This window comes from Lontra canadensis, unplaced genomic scaffold, assembly GCF_010015895.1.
Source record: "Lontra canadensis isolate GAN:19392208 unplaced genomic scaffold, GSC_riverotter_1.0 scaffold75, whole genome shotgun sequence".
Classification (NCBI taxonomy): domain Eukaryota; kingdom Metazoa; phylum Chordata; class Mammalia; order Carnivora; family Mustelidae; genus Lontra; species Lontra canadensis.
In genome coordinates this window covers 6015377-6034422 of record NW_022631069.1, presented here as the reverse complement: position 1 = coordinate 6034422, position 19046 = coordinate 6015377, and the positions used below count along the sequence as shown (strand labels likewise).

The 19046-nt window shown below is 41.0% G+C and overlaps 1 protein-coding gene across 5 annotated transcripts in view; it reads left to right on the top strand.

Moving 5' to 3' along the window:
• The first annotated feature begins 4080 nt into the window (after positions 1 to 4080).
• HIPK1 (homeodomain interacting protein kinase 1) overlaps positions 4081 to 19046 on the top strand; it is a 47320-nt gene continuing 32354 nt past the window's right edge. For 4 of the 5 annotated variants that reach the window (XM_032881395.1, XM_032881394.1, XM_032881392.1 and 1 more), the window contains exon 1: positions 14460 to 15537. In XM_032881395.1, coding sequence (XP_032737286.1) covers positions 14462 to 15537 — 1076 coding nt within the window. In that variant the 5' untranslated portion in view covers positions 14460 to 14461. Of the gene's footprint in view, positions 4231 to 14459; positions 15538 to 19046 lie in introns of those variants that run through there. The other variant, XM_032881391.1, reaches the window with a different exon arrangement.

Sequence of the window (19046 nt, the reverse complement as noted above, 5' to 3'; positions counted from 1 at the left end):
ATCTATGTGTTTGCTACCTGCAGGCCTGGCCTATAAAAACTTCCCACATGGGATGGCTCAGTTGGTTAAGCAGCTGCCTTTGGCTCAGGTTATGATCTCAGGGTCCTGGGATTAAGCCCCGCATTGGACTCTCTGCCCAGCAGGGAGTCGACTTCTCCCTCTCTCTCTATGCTCTCTCTTCCTCCCAAGTAAATAAATAAAAATCTTAAAAAAAAACTTCCCACACAAATAATCCATATGTTCTCTTCCCTTTGTTTTTTTCTGGCCAGATACAAAGCCTTCAGTAGAGAAATCCAATGCTCCAAGGAATGGTGAACCTGCAAGAATCAAGATGAATCTGGAACATGTGGAAATTGGGCATGCTAAAAAAGACACAGGAGCGGGGTGCCTGGGTGGCTCAGTCGTTGGGCATCTGCCTTTGGCTCAGGTCACAATCCCAGGGTCCTGGGATCCAGCCCCGCATTAGGCTCCCTGCTCAGTGGGAAGCCTGCTTCTCCCACTGCCATTCCCCCTTGCTTCTGTTTCCTCTATTGTTGTGTCTCTCTCTGTCAAAAAAATAAATAAAATCTTAAAAAAAAAAAAAAAAGAAAGACAAAGGAGCTTGAAAAGGCCCTCATTGACTAAATCTGGAAAATTTTAGCATGCAAATAATTAAGGACTGTAAGGAATAAACCATTGAAAAACACAGTAATCCATGAGTCTATATCATTAATAGATAACTAATTAATTAATAAGAGATAAGGGAGGATTGGTACAAGTAAGAACCATCAATAGATGCTAAATCTATGGGAACACATTTGATGAGGAGCAGGATATTTGCAGAGTCTAAGATGTCTCCCCATGGATTGCTTATTACAGGGAAAAAAATAGTAAATATACTGTGGAGGAATCAGACACCTCAACAAGGTGACCAAAATTATCATCACCCAATGAGGGAGAGAGTCATCATCTGACCTTGGGTTTGATATCCTGAGGAGGACACAATATCACAATATCACAATAGTATTCTGGCCAGGAATGGATAACTGGGGTCTAATAATGAATAAAGGTGAGACAAACATAAACAACAAATTGGAAATGAGGAACATTCTCTTGTCCAAACAAAGGGGGCGGGCTGTACCCTTCCAAAATATCAAAGACAAAGAAAAGCTAAGGAACTGAAACAGATTAAAGGAGACTAAAGAGACATGCAATATATGGATCCTCTTACTCGAAGGGGAAAATGGGTAAGAATGACATTATTGGATTATTGATGAAATTTGGAATATGGATGTAGATTGAAGTATGGTATCAATGTTAAGTCTCCTGGAATTGATAACGGTACATGTTGTGTATGTAAAAGAATGTACATATTCTTAGGACATTGAAGCATTAAGGGATAAAGGGGCATGGTAGATGCCATTTTACTTTCAAATGGTCAGAAAAAAATGGGTGTGTATGTGTGCTATCTATTTGAGACTGACTGCAAGTGTTAGAGCAAAAGGGGCAATCAACAAATCCAAATTAATCAACAAATCCAAGTAAAGGATTTATGGGTGCTCTTTTTATTATCAACTTCTCTGTGTGTTTGGAATTATTTCCAAGTAAGAAGTTTTCTGGGACCTAGATTTTAAAAAACCACTGAGGATGCCCTCTTGTTTCAAAGGCTTTTTCCATGTTCTGCCTCTTATCTTTTCCTTCAGACCTTTTGTCTCACCTGGTTTCTCCCAGTTTTACAACTGTCAGCGTCTATTTGAATTCTCTCTCTATTTTTTTTCCTGGACCCTTGGATTCACTATTTGTTCGGATAGTTGGACAAGTTTTTTGATTCAACTTCTCCTGTGACTCAGCCTTTGGGTCAGCTTCTCCTACTTGGTCTTAAGTAATGCAGCTCCTGAGCGAGTACTTCCTGTCTGCAACACTGAATCTAGGCTCTAGGTTACAGAGAAATATCATACCCTAGGTGAGATTCAATGCTTCCAACCGGCAACAGCTCCCTCTCTAGTGGCACTCATTTTGTCTAGGAAGAAAGAGTTCTCCTCTCTGACCCCTTCTCTCCAGGGTCTCTGCTTGACCAAACCTTCATCATAACCTTCTAATTAGTCTCTGTTTCTCTAGTCTTTACATGTCCCAGTCAGCCATCCTTCTCACTGCCACTGCCTCTCTCCTTAAAGCACAGATTCCTTCATATTACCTGTTTGGCTAAACCTCTAAGAGTTCTTCATGGCCTTTAAAATCTGACTCAACCTAATTTACTAATTCCGTATCTTGCCTTCTCTGCTGAAGGGTCGGCTCTTTCAGACCATGGACCATGCATTTTCTTTTTCGTATCTTTAATTTCCAATATAGTGCCTGGCACACAAAGATACTCAATAGACATTTGCTGAAGGGACAAATGAACCCAGCTACATTAAACTTGAAACTTCTATGACCATGCCCTGTTTAAATATCTCCTTTTCTGGAGTCTTTAGCTCTGTCATTCAAGTCTTATATATGTCACCATGCATTTTTTTTTTTTCCTTGTTGACTGTGAGCAAAGGGAATGTCTTATTCATTTTGCATATGACCCAGTATCTAGGAGAATGCCTGGAGTAGAGGAGGCATACAGTTTGTTGGATGGATAAATGTATATTAGAGAGGGGGAAATAGTAGATTTTGAGAAGGTCTCCATGTAGTGAGGCCGACTGAAGGAATGACCTAAGAACCATGAACCTAGATCAGCAAGTACAAATAAGGTACAGGGAAGTAAATACACAGATGATGATGTCGAATTAAATAATTAGAATAAAATGGGAGTCAATCAGAAAAGGTTCCCTCAAGTTGGACTTTGAGATGTGTCTGAAAAGAGGAAAGGGACATAACTTGAGATAGTAGGAGCCTAGAAGCATGTCACTGAGTTTGGTTGAGCCAAGTCATGGTAAGTAATTAGTGTGTTTGAAGCCTGCTTGTAGAGCAGGATCTATTCTACTCCCCAGCTCAAGTTCTGCCTTTTTCCTGGCTCCTCCCCAAGTGGGCATGCTCACCCACTCTCTGTATTTTGATGTTTCCCAGGTCAGCCCAATGTAGGACTTTATGTTCTCAGTTCCTGTGAAGATAAGCAAACAAAACTGCCCAGTGGGATTGAACACTTGCTAACCTTGGTCCTCTAGGGAAATAAACTTCCCTTTTCCCAATAAAACAGAACTGCTCCCAGTGCTGTTAAGCCAGAAAAGAAACCTTAACGAACAAACAAACACAGTATTACCACTTCTTCACAAGAGTATTAGCACATCTTCACTTTTTTTTTCTTTTTGTGAGGAGATAGGGATCCAAATAGGTCAAGAATGTATACAAGTGAGATCTGAGAAATACAGTGTAACAGCAGAATCTTGACTTAGCCACTTCTGTCCCCCTCCTCAAAGAGTATATGCAAACAACCATGATGCTGGACGGTCACTTTGTAGGGCTCAGATCATTGCTGCCTCCAGCACTTTGCAGGATAGAAAAAATAAACAGGTTACACTACTGTCTCTAAAAATGGTCCCCACTTTAGGAACAAGAACATTTTACACAGCGGGAGGTGCTTCTGAAGTCCTACGGAGAGAATCTCTTGACTCTGGGAGATGGCAACAGTCTTTCTTTTAGAATAACCTAGTTTTTACAGTGTCCATTTTTTTCTGAATGCTGTGTGTCCAATGCACTCCCGTTCCTGAATACCCAGTCTTACTATCTTCTGCTCGAGGCAAGAACGATATGGTAGCATTTGCCCACTGCACGTTTTGAAGGGCTGGGTCCAGAGCACAGCTGCTCCTTCTCACCTCGCAATGCACACAGTTTTCCTATGGCGGGCAGCGGTCGTCTCCTAAGCGGCTCCTGATGTACGAGGAGGCTTCCAGATCCCGTGCACGGATGCCACTCTGCCAGAACGACTCTAGATGGCAACGAAACGTTTAAGCCTAAACTGAGGTGAATTCCTCACCAGCAGGGGGGCTTCCCAGGTAGGCACTGCTTCACCGCGCGCTGCCCAATCTCTGGGGGTGTCACACTAGACTGTGGTGATGTCACACTGGCTGGGATGACATTTCACAGCTGGACCCCACCACCGCCACCAAGCACCTTTAAATCACCGCGGAGTCTGTCGCGCGGAGGGGGCGGGGAATCCGGCCCCCGCACTCGATCCACGCTGGCTCCCCACGGAGGCCCCCCCACTCCCACTCGCATCTGTACTATGCGGTCCTCCTAATCCGCCCGCTCCTCGACACTTCCGCCTCAGTAGGTGTCATGGCGCTGGACTGTGAATGGTTCCCGCGGGGCGGGGCCGCCGGATGGGGGGCGGCCGCTCGGCGCTCGGCTCGTCGGGTCTGGCGACAACGGAGGCTGCGGAACGAGGGGCCCGGCGGTGGCCCCGGACGGCAGCGGGAGGCCGAGGCGGGAGCGCGCGGGGCTGAGGCGGCGGCGGCGGCCAGGGGCCGGGCGGCGGAGCGGGCGGGAGGCTGAGGGGGCTCCCCCCGCGAGACGGGCGCGGGGACGGCTCCGGGGGGCGGGGGCCGGGGCCCGGGCCGGCTCGCGCGGGGGGTATGATGACCCGGCGACGGGGCCCCGGATCTCGTCTCCTCCGCCGCCTCCTCACGGCAGCCCCAGCTCGCGGCTGAGAACCAGACCCACCGGCGGTGAGTCGGACCGGGCGGGAAGGGGCCTTGGCGGGGAGCGAGCTCCCATCCGCTTCCCGAGGCGGGGCCGGGAGGGCCGCGGGCTCTCGGGGGCGCCCGGCCTGCGGGGGGCGCCTCCCTGGGCGCGCCCCCACCCGGGACCCGGTGCCCAGTCCGGCGGCCCGGCCGCTAGCGGCCGCGGAGGAGCTTGCGTTCCCGGGAAAGCGAGGAGGCTCCGGGCTTGTTTTCGGGGCAACTCCCCCTGCCTCCTGCCACTTCTCTTTGGGGCGTGTTGTTGTCCTCAGATGACAGGGGGCCGCCTTGCGCCTCCTCACCCGGCCGGTTTTTTCCCCGGCCGTCGTGGCAGGTTCCCATCGTGTGGCTTGTGCGTGTGTATTTCACAGCTCTGCTTATCACCATGGTTTTGGGTTATTTGTGCTCTTTGCGACCAGGAAGCGGTGTCTGGAAAGGACGGCGGTGGCGGGGTGGGTGTGGAAGCTTTTCTATCCTCTCCGCTTCTGTTCTTTAATCGTTAGGTTTGTAATTTGTAATGATGGTGGAGACTACGTGGGACCAGCCCACCTAATGTGTGTCTGTGCAAGGCGGATTTAGAGGTCTGGCTCGGAGGGAAACTTTTGCTGTCTGTCGCCACTTTTCCAAAGCTTTCGTTTAAAGAAAAGAGAGAGAAAAGGTGAGGAAACAACCAAAAACTCTTGGGTAAGGCCCGCACTGTTCGCAGGTCTGTGGGAAAGAGGCCCTTTTTGTGTTTAGCAACCGGGACTTGGGGCTCGGTCTCCAAGAGCGCTGGTCTAACCTCCAGTTTGTTGTGGTGACAAACCGTGAGCACTGGCCTTGTGTTTATGCTGGGCGCGTTTTCTTTCCTGTTTAGGTGGGGGAAGGGAGGAGGGGCTCGAGAAGGGGAAAAAACAATCCTCAGCCTCAGTGTGTCTTTCTTGCACGTAAAGCACTCCCTCAGCTCGTTTTGAGGAAGCCCTAGGTGCTTTTTCTTAGTGACACTTGGGGAATTTTCAGAAATTGCATCAAAATATTCATTTCAACTGTAGACTCTTCTGCCTAGTCTGTCCTTTATCTTATTTGTTCCCTAGTAACTGATGAAAACAGCAGCCTGGCATCCTGCTCTTTATGAAATGGGGTTAAATTAAGTGGCTGATGCCCTCAGCAAAACCTACAATTTTGCTCTTGTTTGTGTAAAGCTATTTTTGACTCCTGGTCTGTAGTGTGTGTGTTTTGAAGATTGTTTAGAGATTTCAAGTCACTACAGGCTTTTACTTATATAGGTCTAAAGCTTTCTGAAAACATTTAAAAAATCTAACAAGTCCTGTTACCTATGATTTTGGATCTTTACATGTAATTACCCCAGAGTTCTGTGTTACAATACTGGTATGATGGAAGTATATCTGTGACTTTAAGATACTGTTCCTTGCTGGGAGGATATTTTAGTAAAGTAACTTGTGGTTGGAACTGGAGGCAGCCAAGCCAGTAAAGCATCTGATGAGTAAAATGGTGAGTGAGATCTTGTAAATATGTATACTGGCTCTAGTTGGTAAGTAGGACTTCTGGTGATACTCATAAATAGTTTATGCCATTTTTGGATATTGTAGTTTTATGGATTGTAGAGTAAGTTGGTTGGTAACTTGAGATTTAAAACCAAACCAAAACTCCCTCCTAAAAGAAAAAAAGATAATCTCAAAATTCACAATTCTCTGGAAAATAGAATTTCTTTGTTCTGTGGTTTTGTTTTCATAAGCTCAGCTCAGTCAGTGGTTGTGTTGGGAGAAATCAGTGAGCCAAACCTGCCTTGTAAACTTCTTACACTTGGAACTTGCACAACTTGTTGTTAGTTATATATTGTAACTGGTCTTTTTGTAATTTGAAGTAATTTTGCAAACATGAACTTCCTGATCTGCCCTTTTTAATTTTCACGACTGCATAAAGCAATCCATATGTTTTTAGCTTTTTTTTTCAGGTTACAGTTATTAATTTCTCCCTAGTCTCTTCCCTTACATTTCCCTTACATTGTGCCATTCTGAACACAACCCATCAAAATCATTTTTCCTTCAAGTACCACTTCAACAATCAGTGATTTGCTTTTTGGTTCCTTTTTTGTTCCTAACTTCACAGCTCCCTAAATGACTTATGTATTTTTGTAGAGCATAATTTGGCTCTGTAAAAAAACCTTTTATATCCTGTTTTTATATTTTTCCCTTTCTTTCTTTTTCCTCTGTGTGTGTGTGTGTGTGTGTGTATGTGTGTATGTGTGTTACATCACCTAAGCAACATTCTAAACTCCTAGAAGATAGGGAAGCTTATGTATATTTCTTTTGGATTCTTTAAGGGCACCTGGAATGGTGCTTTCCCAGAGTGCTTAATGGAAAAGAATCAGAAGACCTGAATTCTTTGCCAGCATTACAACTCATTAGCTCTATGTAAAACTTGTTTGCCTTTCTTGGGTCTTCTTTTTCTCACCTTGGAATTAGGGGGTTTTGGAAAGAGTCTCATCATGTCCGTTTTAGCTGTAAGAATCCCTGTACTTTTTTGCCAGTGTTTTTTGCTTCAGTCGAGTACATCTCCTTACTTGAAACAGTTTTTCATTTTTCCACATTCCCTGGCATACTGGCAAAAGTTATCTCATTAATCTGAAAGAAGTTATTCTACCTTCTATCTGCCAAAGTATTGTTACCTTATTTAAGTCCTCTTTTCCTTAGGCCTTTGCTGACTGATCTAAACTGGGTCATCTCAAGATTCATGTTCCATATTGATGTTTACTTTGTTAATTTGACATTTTCCTTATGCTTGAAACTCCTTGAGGTATAGCTTTCTTCATTCTAAATTTTATAGGCCTTGTAAACTGTTGGGTGCACATACCAAGATCATACCTTTTTACCAAAGACAAAAAATACGTACTTTTCTTTTGTTCTATTGCTATAGATTCATCATTCCAAATAATGGAGAGATTGAAATTTAGGAAAAGATATCCTGCCTAGAAGGATAGTTTACCAAAATATTACAAAATATTGATTATATGGCTGTAAGTTACATAGAATTGTAGAATTACTCTTTCATCAGCCAGCACCACTTATTCCACACCCTCTCTTTGCATACTAGTTGGGTAATTGGCTTGCTGGTTCCTTATGAAGGAAAGTGTTACAGGAAAGAGGTGGTGGACTTTCATTCAAATAGTGTCCTTAGGGTTTCATGCTTATTTTTTCCTTCTGTATCACTACACTTAGAAAACTAGTTTAGGTATTCTTTTGTAGGCAAGAGACTATAATTTCTATTTCAGTTGATTATTTGTCTAATTCAGTCAGTATGACACCTGAGATCCCCTTATGTTTACATATGGAGAAGTAAAGATCTCTTTCTAGTCATTCATTCTAACAAACATTTGACACATACCGTATGTGATAGATGCTGGTGATACCCACCCCCAAAAAGATACCTACACTGGTATTAGAATTACCCTTACAGAATTTGCAGTTTAGAAGAGAAGTCAACTTTTTGAGGGAGGTAGGGAGGAGGGGGAGAGGCAGAGAGAGAGAGCGAGAGAGCATCTTGGGTAGGCTTCATACCCAGCGTGGAGCCTGTTTCAGGGCTCAGTCTCACAACCCTGAAATCACATCCTGGGCCAAAATCAAGAGTTAGACGCTTGACCAACTGAGCCACCCAGGCATCCCAAGAAGTCAGCTTTTAAATAGTCATACTTAGAATAACATTTAGGGTGGCCTCATGAGTTAATACGTGATCTGGCTCTTGTCTGCCTGCTTCTATTATTTTCTTTCCTATTCTATTCCATCTACACTGCTCTCTTCTTCAAATAAGCCAAGAATGTGCCTTGGCACTAACTGTTCTCTTCCACTGGAATGGCTTCTTCTTGTCAGTTAGATCTTAGCTTAAGTGCCACAACCTTAACAAGGCTTTCCTTGACCACCAAATCTAGAGTATCTCTGCCTCTCCCACCATCTCTGTCATATCATTGTGTTTTGTTTTCATCATAGCTTCTGTTTTCTTAGGGGATATATGTGTGTTGTTGTCTTCCCAGAAGAAAGTAAATTCCAGGAGACAAGGGATCTTGTCCATCTGGAACACCACTGTTATCCCTAGTTTCTAGAACAGTGCCAGGCAGACAGACTAGGTACTCAGTATATGTTTGTTAAATGAGTAAATGACATAAATAAGTACAGGCGTCATAAGTACTGAGAAGTGGTAGAGGATGCTGTGGGAGCCTTTACCAGGAAACCTAAGCTAGTACGAAGTGACCTGGGCAAAGCTTTCCCGAGTGTATTTGTCAGCATACGGCTGACTAACACATACATAATCTAGGAAAATAGTTTTTCTTTCATGTGACATCCTGAAGTAAGTGTTCCAGGTTCAAGTGAGCATTCTTGGTGGGCAGGTGGTTCTGCTCTTACAGGATCATTCAGAGACAGTTCTTTCCAGCTCTAGCTCTGTCATCCTTGAGCATTGTTTCATGGTAGGAGCTGGGTCTCCATGGGTTTTTGCTGGTGAACATAGCCATGAGCCTGAGGTGAAGGAGAGAGTAGATTTTGATCCAAACCAACAGCCTATATAACCACACTGAAAAAAATGGAGACTAACAGGATAAGTAGAAATTAGAAAAAGTGAAGACTAGGAGGGGACAATGAAATTCAGAGAGGAAATATTATGTGTAAAGGAACTAGGATGGGAGAAATCAGGCCTACTCTAGGGAATTTGGAGATTTTGTACTTTATCTCAAGGTTTTAAGCAGGAGACAGATAAGCATTTTTTTAAAGTTTTAGTTGTAAGGTGAAGAATGAGTTGGGAGAAGGGAGTTTAAAAAGGGGGCTTGAGAGTCCCATTTGGGGAAAGCAAGTTAGGCTGTTGAAATAGCCCAGGATTGTCAGCAGGGTTGGAGAAAAATGAGTGGAGTGGAGAGATAGATGGTGTTACGGTGAAGGAGTTTTCTTCTCAACACTACTCCTTGCTTTATTTTTACAGAATGTGTTTTCTTACTTACCTACCTTAATGATAGGAATATTCTTTATATATCATCGTGCTGGAGAAGATGTATATCTGTGTACCTGTCAGCTGAGGACAAGTGCCAGAGGAAGCAATCAATTTACAGTACTGATTTTAGGTTATTTAGGTCACCAATTGTTAAATTGTATCAAAGAGGCAAAGATGATGCTAAGCAAAAGCAGTAGGAGTTTATTATTGGTGTGGAAGATGTAAGTTACCTGGAAAGGAAGGGTAGAACACTGACAAATGATTACATTGGTTGTCATAACTCACTTCTCCTTTCATAGTTGTAATATTTGAATCCTTTGTAGTAATATTAGCTACCTGTAGTGCCCATAATGTGGGGCACCCTGTAGATGTTCAGTAGATGTGACCATGGCAGGGAGTAGGGAAGCCTTTAATATGACTGTTTTTGAAAGCTGTAGGTTCTAGCAAGACTCAGTTCTCTTTAGCAATAAGTACAAATGCTAGTAACCCTTTGCCTGTTAGTTCTAGTTCCCCATGAATACAGTGGCCAAATTTGTCAATATACTTAGATAGTTAAATCCTTGGAAATCAGATTTGAAATGAAAAGACGTGTATTACTAGAGTCAAGAGGTGCAACATTTTTAGGAAGTCCCAAGTAATTTATTGGGCACTGCTCTCCTGCGAATTGGTAATATTCGTAACTTAACAGAGTCTGATACATAGTAAGTTTTCTGCAGATGTTAATTCTGTTCCATATTTTTGTTGGGGAGGCCTCACCTTAGGAAGAAAATTTCTTCCGCATTTTGCAAAGGCGGTTTTCTGGAACATAGTATCTGTATCTTATGTCTAAGAATGGCTGCTTTTAGCTGAATTTCAGGATGTCATATAGATAAGAGTATTGATTTTTCTTTTTCTTTTTTTAAAGATTTTATTTATTATTAGAGAGAGAGAACATGAGTAGTGGGGAGGGGCAAAAGGAGAGGGAGCAACTGCCCACTGAATAGGGATCCTGACACGGAACTCAATTCCAGGACCCTGAGATCATGACCTGGGGGCAGATCCTTAACCAACTGAGCCCCCCAGGTGTCCCAAGAGTGTTTATTTTTCCAGGCAGGTTTGATTTTGTATTTTCTTCTCACCTTGTGCTTGTTGAGGTTAGGGTGAGTCCCAGCCACACTGGCATAGTACTGACTTAAGTATCACTCACCCTTACTGTGGGGAAAGCCAGTCAAATTCTGGGTGGTTCTTTCCCTGTGGATAGACTTAAAAGTTTGTCATACTGAATAAGAATCACGTCCATTTATATCCTTAAGCTTTTAGAAAAATTCCTAGAACTTATGCATTTTGCAGCGCTCACTGAAGACTTGAAACCATCTGTATCTGTTATTTTATTTATTGGGTGAAAAGTTGTCCATAACATTACTCTGGTAAATGCAGTATTTTAAAGTGTCTAGTTATGAACATATTTTTTTAAAAAATTGGTATTATACTTCATGAATTCTTTATAGATTTATTAACTTTTTAAACTTTCATATTCCTGGATATAGCTACAAACTGCACATTTTGTATTCAATTTTTTTATCAAATACTTTTAGGCACATAAAGGTTGTGCTCCTGTTTATTGATAGGTTGTTAAAATTAATATCTCAACAGATATGCAATGGAAAACAAATTTCAAAAATTTGCTTCCTTTCATTGTTTAAAAATTGGCTCAGTTTTATAATAGGTGAGAAGTTTTTTTGCCTATATTTTAATGGGTAAATTTTGTAAAGGTACTGCTTGGTTTCAGATTTTTCTTTTCACTTCTTTTTTAAAAAAGATTTTATTTATTTTTTTGACAGAGAGAGACACAGCGAGAGAGGTAACACAAGCTGGGGGAGTGGGAGAGGGAAAACAGCCTTCCCACGGAGCAGGGAGCTCCATGCGAGCTGGATCCCAGGACTCCAAACCAGGAGCCCGGGATCATGACCTGAGCAGAAGGCAGATGCTTAATGACTGAGCCACCCAGGCGCCCCTTTCTTTTATTTTAATTTGGCATTATGTCAGTGATATAGGCAGAACAAGAGGACTTGTAAATTCGTAGTCTTGGACTTAAATTGCACTGGCTTTAGCTTTTAATTTACACTTTTTTTTCTCTTCAGGATTCATATAAATTATGAAAAAACTTGTTTAAAGTAAATCCAGGCCACATTTTAGAAATCGAAGGCTGAGGATTTGTTCTTCGTTCCAGCTGTCTAGTCCAGTGCAGATGGTTTTTAGTTGCATTCAGGCACAAAGAAATGTACACATTGCTTTTTTATGTTCTGTAACATCCTTTGTCATGCTTCCTTCCTTTCTTGTGTGTGTTTATTCTCTTATGACTAGTAAAATTAAACTATGTGTAGTGGAGTGGAGACTCCCTCTATATCTCAAAGATGCACAGAGAAAAGGGAGGGATATTTGAAAAATAAAACCAAGCATTTGAAAATCCTGAAGTTTTATATGAGTGGTAGGGAGTAGATACAAGGTTGGTAGGCAGGGGTCGAAATCATCCAATAAATACTGCATGTCTGAATATTGCCAGGGTTTGTGCAGTAGTTTCTGATGCTATAAGCAAAGAACAAGACCTGTATGGCACCTATCATGGAATTAATACTGTAGCTGGAAATGTGAGTAACATTAAGTAAATAATTTTGAGTTGTAAGGGAGGAACAGGATGCTATGGGAATGCATGGTGGGTGGGGGGTGGGTGGTAGTTGTGGGGTGTATGTGTGTGAGGGGTGTGTGTGTGTGTGTGTGTGTGTGAATGAATGGTTTTCGCAGAAGAAAATCTGCACCATATTAGAGGGCCTTCCAAGAACTGAAAAGGGCAGGATGGCCGGAATGGAGGAATCAAGGTGAGGAGATTCTGGAAGACAACAACCAGATTTTTGGAGAGCGTTTTAAGGCAGATTGAGGATTTTGGACTTTATCCACAAAGCAGTGGAAAACCCTGAAGGCAGGGGGAGGAAGGTGGTTAAGAAGGAAAGAGCAGTCATCTGATTTGCATAGTTTAAAAACAAAGATCCCCAGAGTGCATTCAGGATTAGTTTGGAGGCTATTGGCTATTTGAACTAGAATGGTCCCAAAAGGGGTAGGAAAAAAATGGCTGATTTTGAAATATACTTAGGAGGTAGAATTGGTAAGATTTGGTTATAGATTAGAGGTGGAGTAATAAGGGAGGAGGAGGTTTCAGGATAATACTACTAAATGAATTCCAGGCACTGAGACTGTACATGTATTAAACAATTTAATTTTCAGAATAATCCCATGAGTTAAGTATTATCACCAATTTATAGATGAGGGAGACTCATTGCCTCTCTGATTTTTGGCTTAAGATGTAGTATCATAATTGAGTTAGAAGACTGGGGGTTGGGTGGAGGCTCATAAGATTAATTTTGGACTTGTTAAATTTGGGATGTCTGCAGGATACCCAAATTGCAGTGTGGAATGTTATTTGGAAATAAGAATTTGGAGTTGAGGAGAGAGAAGTCTGGGTTAGAAATAAAGATTTGAAACTCTTTTGCAGATGACTAATCCTGGGAAGAAGTTATTGGGAAGAGGGAAAGTATGGACAAGGGAAGAATTAATATAGACCCCCACAGCATCTGAGGGTTATATGATTGAGAAGGGGAAGATAAATAGGAATGGCTTGTTCTGTCAGTTGTTTCAACTTTTTTCTGAAAGTATTAGCTTTGGAAGTCTTGGGGTTTATTGAGCTTGAGGTGTTTATGGGATGTTCCAGGACAGAAAATTGGGCTGTTTTACTCCCTTTCTCCATGTTTTTCTAAGAATAACTTCCTGTGGTTCTTCAGAAGATCCTCTCGATAGGCTTCACACCATCTTGTTTTCTGGTCATTTTATCTGTGGTCCCCTTACATTATAGTGGACAGAGCTAGACACTATTAAAATAGTTAACTGAACAGAGTAGATAGCATCCACTTTGTCCAGTACATTCTGGACACTATTTCTATGAATGTAGTTTAAGATTGAATTAGCTTTTGGTGTGTGTGTGTAGGGGGGAACATTATATGTTTCTCTTACCAACTGAAAGTGTCTTTCATATACATGTGCTCCCACTAAACCTTGTATTTCTTATCCTTCTGCTTTGTGCTAGTCATATTTTGCACTATGTAGGATTCTCTATTTGTGTTAAATTTCATCTGCTAGTTTTGTCTTGTAGTTTCTACCCTATTGTGGTCTTTTTGGACCTGATACTTAGCAAATATTGAGTATGCGCCCAAATTTGATTCCTCTCTAAATTTTGTAAGTGTGCCTTCTAGGTCTCAATTTAAATAGTTGATCAAAAAGCTCATCAGGGCAGGAGTGAACACAGAGCTGTGGAATGAGCTCTCCGGCCAAAGAGCTTGGTGCTGCTACTTAATAGCTCTGCTGTTTTGGGCAAGTTACTTTATCCACTCTGTATCTTAGTTTCCTCATCTGTAAAGTATAAATAATGATAGTATCTCTTCCAAAGAGTTGTGGTGACAATTAACAGAGTAATGTATGTGAAGTGCTTAGACAACTACTTGACACATAGTAAGTGATCAGTCTTCTAAGCCATTATTATTATTATGGTTATTATTTTATAAACCGTCATAGATGTTCATGCTCTTTTAACAATATGACCACCTGTTGCTGAGTCTTGAAGAGTGATTAAGAGTGTGAGATTGACCAAAAAACTGATCCTTCTGTAATAGGAAATGTGTTTTGGAAAATGTATAAAATAAAACCCCAGGCAGGTAGTTATACTTTACTTGTGGTTTTTCTAAACTAAAAGTCTTCTGCTCTGTTAATTGAGGGGTTGTGTAAAATTGAGGGTCTAATTCTTCCTCTCTCTCAACGTAGGTATGGCATCACAGCTGCAGGTGTTTTCCCCCCCATCAGTGTCGTCGAGTGCCTTCTGCAGTGCGAAGAAACTGAAAATTGAGCCCTCTGGCTGGGATGTTTCTGGACAGAGCAGCAACGACAAATATTATACCCACAGCAAAACCCTCCCAGCCACACAAGGGCAAGCCAACTCCTCTCACCAGGTAGCAAATTTCAATATCCCTGCCTACGACCAGGGCCTCCTTCTCCCAGCTCCTGCAGTGGAGCATATTGTTGTAACAGCTGCTGATAGCTCGGCCAGTGCTGCTCCATCAACCTTCCAAAGCAGCCAGACCCTGACTCACAGAAACAACGTTTCTTTGCTTGAGCCATATCAAAAATGTGGATTGAAAAGAAAAAGTGAGGAAGTTGACAGCAACGGTAGCGTGCAAATCATAGAAGAACATCCCCCTCTCATGCTGCAAAACAGGACTGTGGTGGGTGCTGCTGCCACGACCACCACTGTGACCACAAAGAGTAGCAGTTCCAGTGGAGAAGGGGACTACCAGCTGGTCCAGCATGAGATCCTTTGCTCTATGACCAATAGCTATGAAGTGTTGGAGTTCCTAGGCCGGGGAACATTTGGACAGGTGGCTAAGTGCTGGAAGCGGAGCACGAAGGAAATTGTGGCTATTAAAATCTTGAAGAACCACCCCTCCTATGCCAGACAAGGACAGATTGAAGTGAGCATCCTTTCTCGCCTAAGCAGTGAAAATGCTGATGAGTATAATTTTGTTCGTTCTTATGAGTGCTTTCAGCATAAGAATCACACCTGCCTTGTGTTTGAGATGCTGGAGCAGAACTTGTATGATTTTCTAAAGCAGAACAAGTTTAGCCCACTGCCACTCAAGTACATCAGACCAATCTTGCAGCAGGTGGCCACAGCCCTGATGAAGCTCAAGAGCCTTGGTCTGATTCACGCTGACCTTAAGCCTGAAAACATAATGCTGGTCGATCCAGTGCGCCAACCCTACCGAGTGAAGGTCATTGACTTTGGTTCTGCTAGTCACGTTTCCAAAGCTGTGTGCTCAACCTACTTACAGTCACGTTACTACAGGCAAGTGGCAAATGCTAAAAAAGCATATCTTAGACTAAAGATCTGTCTCTGTACTTAACATATATTACATAGAGTCACATATAACAAACAATGAGTTTATTTACAGATTCCAAAGTAGAATAGGATAATATGTTTTACTTCATTTCTTGTCTGGCATTCCTATATGTAATATTGTCTTATTTCTGAAGTTATTATTTAACACTAGAAAATCTAATTCAGTCCGATTCTGAAGGTTGTTCCTAGTTGAATTATACTAGCATCTGGTTCCTTCTTTAGTACCATTATACCTAGTTTTCCCATTTTAAAGAGTCTTTCAAAATATAAAGATGTTTACTTACTTGTAATGAATTTGGGCATATGCTGCTACTTTTTTCAAGTTCCTTTTTTGGCAGGTAAGATGCCTTGGGAATAATTCCAGGTTTAACTCTAGCAACATTTCATTCTTTGACGTTTTCTTTCTTTTGTAATAGAATTGGATCTGATGATTGCTAAGGGCACTTCCTGTTTTAACATCTCCATAATAGTTCGAACTTATTCGGTTATGACCTTATTTGGTTATCCTAGAATGTCCTTGACCTAAGTGCCTTATACTTTAGTGATTTATATTTCCAGATTGATATGTCTAACAAAGCTGCCTTTTTAGTACATAATGATTATTAGGACAGCTCTTAAATGTCGGTATATACAATGTTGTCTGTGCTATAACCAAGAAGATTTACTGAAAGAAAAGGGGGAAGTCTTCTTAAATGAGCTTTTATTTCCTCAGTACCTCATTTATTTATCTATTTGTCTAGTTACAAATTTTAAGGAATCTGATACTTAATTTTAATGATCATTAAATACGATTGCTCACTCACCCAATCAAGAAGTGAAACAATAAACAAAAAAAATAGGTAATCCACATGTGTTTATCAGGAGATATGTTTATCAAGAGATAATCTGTCAAATGCCTATATTAACTTTTGAGTAAATAGAAAGTCTCAGCTTAGAATTTTATATTGTGTGAAAATAATAGGATATTTTAATCTGTACAAGGCTCAGAAGAGATGCCATCTATATATTTTTTTCCTAATTGTGTAAAATCTGCCTAACATGAAGTTTACCATTTTAATGATTTTTAAATAAACCATTCAGTGTCATTAAGGACATTCACCGTGTTGTGTAACCATCACCACTACTAAATTTTTTTTATAACCCAAAACAGAAGCTCTGTGACCATTGAGTATTAACTCCCACCTTTCCCCTACCCTTGGTATCTATCCTCTATTTGACTTTCTATCCCTATGAATTTGCCTATCTAGATACTGCATGTAAGTGGAATTATACAGTATTTGATATTTGTCCCTTTGTGTCTGGTTTATTTCACTTAGCATAATGTTTCCAAGGTTAAGCCATACTATAAAATGTATCAGAATTTCATTCCTTTTCATGACTAAATAATATTCCAGTGCATGTATGTACTAGATTTTGTTTATCCATTCTCTTGGGTTTCCAGATTTTTGGCTATTATGAATAATGCTACAAAGAACATTAGCGTTCGAGTTTAAGTCCCTGTTTTCCATTCTTTTGGTGGGTATATAGCCAAAAGTATATAGCCAAAAAGAACTGGATCATATGGTAATTCTATGTTTAACTTTTTGAGGAACCACCAAACTATTTTCCACTAGTAATGCATAAAGATTCCAGTTTCTCCACCTCCTCATCAACAGCTTTTTTCCCCCTTTTTTTCTTTTTTGAAGTTGGGGGGATAATAGCCATTCTTATGTGTATGAAATGGTATTCATGTGGTTTTGATTTACATTTACCTAATGATTAATGATGCTGAGAATCTTTTCACTTTTTATTTTATTTTATCTTTTTTTTTAAGGTTTTATTTATTTATTTATTTGACAGAGAGAATGGGAACATAAGTAGGGGGAGTGGGAAAGGGAGAAGCAGGCTTCCTGTGGAGCTGGGAGCCTGATGCAGAGCTTGATCCCAGGACCCTGGGATCATGACCTGAGCTGAAGGCAGACGCTTAATGACTGAGCCACCCAGGTGCCCTGACCATCTTTTCATTTATTGCACATCTGTGCATCTTTGGGGAGATGTCTGTTCAAGTCCTTTGTCCATTTTTGAATTAGATTTTTTCTTTTTTTGGTTGAGTTGTAAGAGTTATATATTCTAAGTATTAATCCCTCTGCAGATAGTTGATTTGCGAATGTATTCGCTCATTCCATGGGGTTGCCTATTTATTTTGTCAGTGGTATTTGCACAGAAGTTTTAAATTTTATTGATGTTCAGTTGGTGTTTTTTGTTGCTTATACTTTTGGTATTCTATCTAAGAAATCATTGTCAAACTGATGTCATGAAACTTTTTCCCATTTGTTTTCCTCTAAGAGTTATACAGTTTTTAGCTCTTATTTAAAAGAATGTAAGAATATAGACATTGATAGCTCTTATACTTGGGTCTTTGGTCTATTTTTAAGTTAATTTTTGTATATGGTGTAAGTTAGGGATTCGGTTTCATTCTTTTGCCTGTGAATATTCAGTTTTCCTAGCACCATTTGCTTAAAAGACTATCTTTTCTCTATTGAAAGGTCTTGACATTTGTCATAATTCATTGACCACAAATACAGGGGTTTATTTCTTGGCTTTCTTCTCTATTCTATTGGTCTGTATGTCTGTCTTTATGCCAGTACCACACGGTCTTGATTACCGGTAGCTTGGTAGTAAGTTTTAAAAATTTTAAATCAAGTTTTGGCTATTTGGAGTCTCTTGAGATTCCATATGAATTTTAGGATGGATTCTTCTATTTCTACAAGAAACATCATTGGTTTTTGAAGGGATTGCACTGAATCTGTAAATCACTTTGGGTAGTAATGACATCTTCACAGCATTATGTCTTCCAATCCATTCTTCTCTATTTTTATCTTTTCCTTTTATAGTTTTGTAAAACTCTGATTATTTCTTGAGTGAGATAGAGTAAAGAGATTCCTACGGCCTTGGTTTCTCATTTCATTATGCTCTAGGCAGTTCGGCTATTTTTGTAACTCTCACCTCCATTTAGTTATTCACGACTTAGAAGATTTAGGTTCTGATTACTTTTTCTTTTAGTATTCTCCTTTGAGCATTCCCACCACCACCCACTCAGGTATATATACAGAAACACTCTACAGGTGCACTTAAAGCTCAGTTCTGCATCTCCTTTGGAGCACTGGGGAGGTAGGAGGAAGGGCACTGCTGAAGGGTGTGGAGGCTGATCAGCTCTTGCTTCTTGATCTCTTCTCCAGTCAGTGCCTGCAGGTGTTCTTTAACTCGTTGCCTTGTCTGTGGTAATGGAAGCCAATGTTAAGATTGAAAAAGCAATAGAAGTAAGAATTATTTTGTGAAATAATTTTGATGGAATTTTCTCTTAAAGGGTAAAGGAGATTTGAAGGGTAAATAGTTTTGGCTGCTTAGCTTTCCCTAATAAGTAATTCATTTGAATAATTTTCAGTGTTAGGTTGCTGGTCTTTGCCCCTTTTCCT